Source organism: Plodia interpunctella, chromosome 16, assembly GCF_027563975.2.
Source record: "Plodia interpunctella isolate USDA-ARS_2022_Savannah chromosome 16, ilPloInte3.2, whole genome shotgun sequence".
Classification (NCBI taxonomy): Eukaryota; Metazoa; Arthropoda; class Insecta; order Lepidoptera; family Pyralidae; genus Plodia; species Plodia interpunctella.
In genome coordinates, this window is record NC_071309.1 from 1,476,562 (window position 1) to 1,485,432 (window position 8,871).

At 34.3% G+C, this 8,871-nt stretch overlaps 1 protein-coding gene across 1 annotated transcript in view; it reads left to right on the top strand.

Annotated features, from left to right (window-relative positions):
- The window catches only part of LOC128676342 (ATP-binding cassette subfamily G member 4-like), an 84,128-nt gene extending 79,585 nt beyond the window's left edge, over positions 1-4,543 (top strand). The window contains exons 9-11 of the mRNA XM_053756403.2: positions 82-182; positions 2,972-3,127; positions 3,940-4,543. Coding sequence (XP_053612378.1) covers positions 82-182; positions 2,972-3,127; positions 3,940-4,329 — 647 coding nt within the window. The 3' untranslated portion in view covers positions 4,330-4,543. The remainder of the gene's footprint in view (positions 1-81; positions 183-2,971; positions 3,128-3,939) is intronic.
- The last annotated feature ends 4,328 nt before the right edge of the window (positions 4,544-8,871 follow it).

The window sequence follows — 8,871 nt, forward strand, 5'->3', positions numbered from 1 at the left end:
AGTTTTACTTTTAACACCACATCGTAAAAAAAAATTTTAACTCATGTTTTTGCAAATAAATAATATTTGTCTTTGTCTTAGTCCCAACCGAAGTTCGCCTGCTACGTCGCGAGTACTTCAACCGGTGGTACAGCCTCAAGGCGTACTACGCGGCACTGTCCTTCTCCTCTCTACCCGTCATGGTAAGTGTTATGTGATATTTGACGACCTCAGTGGCGCAGTGGTAAAGTCCTTGCTCCTGAACGGAGAGGTCCCGGGTTCGATTCCGGGTCGGATCATGATGGAAAATGATCTTTTCTGATTGGCCCGAGTCTTTGATGTTTATCTATATATGTATTTGTTATAAAATATAGTATCGTTGAGTTAGTATCCCATGACACAAGTCTCGAACTTTGGGGCTAGCTCAATCTGTGTGATTTGTCCTGATATATTATTATAATATATTATATCCTACTGTCTCACTTCTTCTATTCGAATCTGGCTATATATATATTGTATGAGTATGTGGCTACTTTTATTGCTTTATCGTTAGCATAGATAAAATTAATATATATTTCTTTTATCTATGGTCGTTAGCCTTGTAGAGGTCCTTCATGATTTATTGCTATTTCACTACCATCTGAACAATTCTCAGCCAAAACCTTCATGGCCGAGGGACAGTGTTCCTACTATTTCTTCTCCATTTCACACGATCCTCAACAGGCATGCTACTATATAATAAAATTAATTTATAATCAGAATAAATAAGATTTACTTTTAGGACCTTTTTCACCGCTTACTGATAAAGTATCTCATATTCTATTTATGTAATATGTCCAACAGATAGCGTTAAAAGTTGTCGTTCACATGTAACATCTAACTGACCTTTCATATTCACACCTGGGTGATTTATCAAAATTTTAGATAAATCTCCCAGGTGCATGTGAAAATGAAATATAAAGTGTAACTGGTATCTAGTTCTAACCTCTTAGTTTCTAAAAGGTTATACCTTTTAGAAACTAAGAGGTTAGTTTATCTGTCAAATTATAATAAGTATAATATTTTATCGGAAAATGTTGAAACGGGCTAATTTTAATTTTGTGGTTATGACGTACCAATAATACCTACTACCGTAATACGAACGTATTACGTACCTACCTCCTACCAATTTTTATTTTAAGACAACAATGTCTCTCACATTGTGACAAAAATAAATATACATATCGTTAAAAACTTGGAATTTTCTTAAAATATTGTTTCTATCAATGTGGCCAGTGTCATTCCCATACAACAACCTAGTATTCATATATCCATGGGGTCACAAGATAACCTTTGCATACGACGTCAATTAGATGGGCACAAAGCGAACATGTCATACAGTAAGTAGTGTATAAAATACTAGCTGTTGCCCACGCCTTCGCCTGCATATATTTTCCACGGAAACAGTCATTTTTCCGGGATGAAAATGTACCCTATGCCCTTCTCCATATTATAAACTACATTTATTAATTTCAAGAAGATTCGTTGAGTTGAGATAGAACGTGAAGTTACAAACAAATTACTTTCGCATTTATAATATTACTAAGCGACCTGTCCTTACTTCGCTCAGGTAAAACCTTAATAAATTATACGCCTAAACCTTCCTCAGGAATCAAACTATATATAAATAAAACCCGCATCAAAATCCGTTGCGTAGTTTTAAAGATTTAAGCATACATAGGGATATAGGGACAGAGAAAGCGACTTTGTTTTATACTATGTAGTAATAGTGAAGTTAGCATTTCTATGCAGATAAAAATATCTGTTAGCCATCGATATATAAACGTACAAATATAATATAGTTCAATGCTATTAGGTAATATATTACAGTAAAGGTTTTGTAATAACTGCATTCGATATATTGTTAGTTCTAACCTCACGAGATAACCTGCACTGAAATAGCATATTTTTTTGTTTCGTGATAACATCCGATACTATACTGATATTATCATGAGTTTTTTTCATGATTTTTATGCATTAAAAATCTTATGAAGTTATAGCAGAGGTTATCATAGAATTGCGTGCAATGACTTTTCTAACCTCTGATATTATGAACGATTTCATAATTATATACTTTTTGCTTTGCAAAAAATAATTACCTATATCAAATAGGTATGGTAAAAGGTTATCAAAAATTATTCTTGTAGACTTTTCATAATAGGTAACATAAGTACCTACTTCTAAAATTATTCTTTAAGAGGACATGTAAGCAAAAACAGTTTGTACGTGCAGCGCCGAAAGCATAAAGTTAAACTACGATTGTAAATTTCCAAAATTCTTGGAATCATCGACGTGGAATTCGACGAAACGAAATAAGTAGATATGAAATGAATTTTCGAGTTCAAATTTTCGATATCGTATCAGTAAAATGTAGATATTATATGTTGTACATATAGTTATATTTTATTATAAGTAGGATATATGACTAACTGTAGTATTGTTATTATATCTCAATTTCATAAATAAGACGGCCGTACAGTTTTCGAATGCTGTGGCTCTTAGCTCTGTCTTATCCGTAAGGGATAAAGACATGGTTTTTATGTTCTAATGGTGCACCTAGGACCGGTACACACCTCCAACGAGATAACTTCTCAACGATTTACTGCAGTGACATGATTTCTGTCACAAGTTGAATGCAACAAGAACTTCATAGGCACTTTTCACGTCACATTTTATGTTATATGGTAATTTCTCCAAAAGCTACAAAGTACTGGCATTTGGGAACAAACCCGAGGAACGGGTAAACTACTAGATTGTCTCTTGCATCATTGTAAAAAACATAAATAATATCCTCTCAAACTATCGCTGATCGACTGGAAGAGATCACTTCATATGTCCACAATTTTATATTTTACCCTCTTGTTATGTATGTATACTTTAACATGTTTTCTTTGTTCAACAAAGATTTTATTTTATTTATTTTTACAAACGAACAAAACATTATTTTTCTCAGGTAATCCTAGGCTTGCTGTTCATAGCGATCTGCTACCTGATGTCGGGACAGCTGCTCGAATGGGACCGGTTTGTTTTGTTCTCAGTCAGTGGGATCCTCACGGGGCTGTGCTCCGAAGGCCTAGGGCTTGCTGTCGGCTCAGCTTTCAGTGTTACGGTTAGTATTCTCAGCTTGTGACTTTTTAGTTGTGAAAAGTTCTAGTTTTGAAATGTATTAAGTGTATTGTTGTACTATATTTTATGCTCATACGTATTTCTATTTTTATAATCGTCCACCCACACGTTTGTGATATATTGCGCGGGCGACGGCGGCGCTATCGCCCCTGACAACAACGTGGCCGGTCCGTTATTTATAGTTTCATATATTGTCGTGGTACTTTCGTGTGAAGATCGATTGTGACGATCGATCGAGTGACCGACATTATATTTTATGCCGGCTAAACATTATCGCAAAACAGTTCGCGAATTATTGCTGAATTATTTAATACCTTGCTGGTTTTTCATTGCGGTAAATAAAAGCTCTCATACAAATTATTATAGCTACATCATACGTCGAGACTTCATACAACTTCTGCGTTGTTCTGTGTTGTTTGTCGACGGACGTTAAAACGACGGAGCGTGAAAGAGCATGAAATTTATGGAAAAGCACATCTTTTATCTACATGTTTTTTGACGTGACAACGTCTTAAATTAGGTTGCGGCTGGGAGTCACTTATGAAAAAGTGTAACGCCCGGTAACGTTACGATGAGTCACCGAACGAGAGAGAGGCCCGCCGAATGCCTTGCGTCTCTCTCCCACTCAACTATGATCGGTTCATATATCATCATATCATCGGATCATTCAATTCCTTGTTCCTATTGTGCAATTTCATTATATTCATATCAATAAATATTCTACCGAGAAAAAGACGTTGTCACGTAAAATCTTCGCCCGTAAAACCGACTTTACAGGCAACCATTTTTTTTCAGAACGGTTCCATAATCGGTCCAGCAACAGCGGCGCCACTCCTATGTCTCTGCTGCTACGGAATGGGGTTCGGGCCTCACATCGAGAAAACCATGAAAGCCTTGATGTCAGCCTCGTACTTACGATATGGGCTTTCTGGTTTCTCCTTAGCCCTGTACCAACACAGAGGCCCAATGGAGTGCAAAGAAGATTTCTGCTTATACAACGACCCGAAGTTAATTCTGCGTGATGTTGGTATGGCGGATGACAGTTACGGAATGCAAATGGCGGGATTGTTAATATTCACTTTCATACATAGACTTTTAGCGTATTTAGCGCTGAGGTATCGCCTCACCGCTGAATTCTCGAATAAATTTATGGCGTATATAAGCAAGTTTTTGAAGCATAGATAGTTTGTATTCGGCGTATTAAATTGAATATTTAGGACTTTTAAGTAAACAAATATATAAAATTGTTTTAATTAGATAAGTATAAGGTTAATTTCAATTCATTTAGATATAAATAAACGGTGATGTAGGTACCATAAGTTATTGTTTAAAGATCTAAAAATGAAATTAAAACATATTTCTTTGTCATATAACTAAAAGTACAATATTATATTAGCACGAACCTCCTTTTATTTAATGGAACTGACGTTTCAACGTCCCTGCAGTCGCCGTGGTCGCAGACATACCTACTACAGTATTTGATGTGTGAAGTTGTAGTGGTGTAACGTCATCTATATTAAATTTAATAAAAAAATATATGTACTTATATGCTAAGTTCCGGTTATATTGTATGAAGTGTAGTTATTATATGTTCTAAGCGCGCAAGTTTAAAAATACAATTTCTTTGTCATCTAAATACGGTACAAATCCATTACTGGCCACACATTGGTTCACGCTGCGACAGAAGTATATCAGACGCGGCGCTAGACAACAACAACGTGGCATACCTGTTATTGACCGCGGGACTTCTTTATTGGCCAGAATACTACAAACGAAAACCTTTAAAGAAATTCTATGTATTCTATTAAGTATTATTACATCTTATTATTTTTGTTTTGTATGTAGGTAGGTCATCTTGCCAACTTGTTCAAAATAAATTTATTTTAGGTATAAGTAGGTACAGTTAGTTTTGTATTTTTACTATTTCACAACGTCGATAGCCATTAGTCTTAGTCGAGTGTCGGAAAAACTTGCGATTCTACGAGGATTTTTTTAATTTACTATACTTAAATCATTTTACAATGTGCTTAGTATACTTACATGGAATAAAATAACTTACAAATAAATTACAAAAAAAAAAAAAAAACAAAAAAAAAAGAACATTTTATACATACGAGAACAAAAAATGGTAATGTCTTTTTTAGGTATGGTATGGGAGAACAAAAATAAATTATATTTTTCTGACATTGATTTCTGATCCAAATCTAAGTACTTATTAATAAAATTACTGCATAATTATTATTTACATGTTTTTTTTATAATTGTGTATACATATTTGTCAAATATAGGTACTATAAACAGTTACCATCACGGATTACAATTTTACATACATATAGGTAGGAACATTAAGTACTAACAATATGTATAATTACTGATCATACCACTAAGTTTATCTGTGATAGCTAATTAGGTTTAATATTAAGTATTTTTTTAAATAGGCAATAATGTAATCGTATTGTAATGGCGGTTACCGTTCCGGGGACGCGCGCCCTTCTAAATAACCTTCTAACTTGCTCACTATATTTGGCGCCACTGGTTAGTGAGTTTCTGTCAATAAAACTAACATTTTACTTCTTTTCAAGTCGATATAGCAAATAAAATATATAAACTTAGACCAATACTACGTTTAAAAACACTAATAGCTTTTTTGCTTGAGAAAGAACTTTACTCGACACCAACCAACGCCCCTAATGGTGATGGTGAATGAAGGAGAATGAGGGCACTGGTATAGAGAAAGCTCAATGTTCATCCATGGCAAAGTGTGTAGGTCGTAGGTACGTAGTATTAGCCCGATTTTTTTTATGACAGCCATATAATGAGTGACACACTCGACCAGTTGCGGTCACTAAAATATAATGATAAACAAAACAAAATAAAAACTTTTATTGATTCTTTGCCTACATTTTTACAATATAAGATATACCTACATATAGATTAACCTTAAGTAAATCGTAAATCGTTATATCGCTGTCATTAAATTGACATTTTCACGATATAGGGTCCCAATTTTTTCTATTTTAAAAGATTTAACACAATCATGTAAAACAAAAAATGCAGTTTCGGCATTCACGGAAAATCACAATCAAAAAAATTCAATCGAACTTTTCAGTTGTCTAATTTGCGTAATGAAATAAATTGAAAAGAATTTCAATTTTATGAAATCCCAAAATTAGGCCCCAAAATTGTATAAGAATTAAGTTTTTTTTAATCAATAATGTTTCATATCCTTCGAGCACTACACTATCGTCGAATCCGACAAAGTTCGGGGAAAATTTTCCGCGATAGTGTAGAGTCGGTTCGCGAGTCCGCGCCACGCGCGCAACAGTCCCGCAAACGCGGCGCCACAGAAAACAACATCGTGGCCAATCTGTACAGATCACAGTACAGATAGTTCCACATACCGATATTGCCACGACGAAGTAAATCTACTTCGTAGTACGGACGGTGTCGAACAGTTTGCCAAACTTTAGCGGATTTGACATTGCTGGTTTTTCATTGCAGTAAATAAAAGCACTCATCCTAACTACGCAATGTTCACGCATTCGCGTCGGTATGTATCTTGAGTTAGGCGACAATGTGGAGCTGGCATAATAATCGTATAAGAATGATATATAAATCAAGCTAAGTAATTAAAAATAGAACTACATTCCTTTTTTCGGGTATGCTGACTCTGAATGTGTACATAAAAATACACATATCTAGTAAGTTTCGGGTATTATTATCTACAGTAGTAATTATAAAGGTATCTGTCAAATTCTAATAAAAAGATAATAATTACCTATGTCATGTCTATTTTTATTTTCTGAAAAGTGAATGAAGTAACATAAAATTTTAAATTCGACGCGACGAATTTTAAAATTGACGACGCGCGACGATACCAACATCCACACACTCTATATAATAATGATCATATAATTTAATACAAGAACGTACAACCTAATTACCAGAACTTATAATAAGTACAAAAAAAAATATCGGACCACCCACGATATCTGTTCAGTCTTGAGATTTGTGAAGTCTGTCTGTTACTTACTGAACCGATTTGATTGAAATTAACTAGGTACCTATGTAAGTACTTAGCCAAAGACTGGAGGGCAATCACAGGCTACTTTTTTCCAAAATCACCCTCCTAGGGCCTCCAACTGAAAGATAATATGTATAAATTACTTCCTCATTTTTTGGAAGTAAAAAACACATCATAATGTTTTTTTGTTGCGGGCAAAGTTTGAAAATGTAATAACCAGTCACATTTGCCTTTCATATCAGTTTCAAAGTTTAGAAAAATATTTCCAATCGATAAGAAGTTATACATTTACGAAACAATTGAATAAAGAAGTTACTTAGGTATATAAGTACCTACCTACACATCGAAATGTAATTTACCTAGGTACTTACATAGTTATACATATAGGTACTTTGTGTATATTTACATACTATACATGTTTGGGTTACAAACCAATTTAAATATAATCCTATGTATCTTGATAGAAGAAACTATGGACAGTAAACCTATAAACGAGTGGTAGGTACACAAGAAATGGGAAACTGAACGTCAGGACGTCAGGCAGCTAGATAGGTCGACGATGGATGATGTAAAGGAAATTTCTGGCAACAACAGGATAAGGATGGCCCAGGACAGAGATGGTTGGCGTAGACGGAGGGCCTAAGCAGTGGGTCACGGAGGGCTGTAGATGATGATCATTGCTGATATACATTTATTAAAAACCACTTATGACATTTTTTACACTGACTCTGGGAATTCTATTCCAATTTGCAAATAATTAATATTGGTATAGGTAATGTATATTTACCTACGTTATATGAAGATGTTAAACACGATGACATGAAGTATTAATTATAATTATTATATAATATATTATTACGTAGATGGGTATTTCTATCGGCAATTAAAATGATAAGAATGATCAAATCTTCACTTCACGGCCGAATAACAAGCAAAGATAAGCTAGCAAACTATGTGCCTATCACATTATTATATCTGTGGTACCTATAAACAACTGAATAAGATGATTACTAGGCACGTCACTAGCACCATGGCCTTAGATATTACAAAAATAAGTCTTGTATGAACGCGATATACTCAAAAACTATCTGACGGTGTTAAACATTATAGTGTGTGATCCTGAGGAAGATTCAGGTATAATTCATTATGGTTGTACACGAGCGAAGCCGGGACGCTAGTAGTATTATTATACCCCTATGCTGTGGTGAGATGACTGTGAGAAACACTATAAAATAATGGTAATTATGAACTCACTATATTCTTAATTCCCGCCTACGCACAAAGTAATTCATGAGGAGTTTTGGTTATTTGGCTCCAAGCACGCAAGGAAAATTTTAATTATTATATTTAATTGCTAAACGATGTTATACTACATATATTATTATATCAACTTTTGACAACTATCGATAATATTTTCTCTGTGACATATACATACATATATATGTAATACTGTAATTTAAGAGCTATTAAATAAAGATTTGCTGAAGAGTAGGTGTGGTTGATAAGAGCATCGGTTCATTAAATCTATTTTAGCACCGCCTAATTAGCCGGAATAAACCGTGACAAACAAGCTTGTTACCTAACAGTCCACCTTGTTGGTAAACAAACTTCTTGGCTCGTATCATATAAACAAAAAACAATAAGCCGTGAAGAATACTATAGTACAGCCAATTCTGTCGAAAGTGGTAAATAAAAAAAAAATG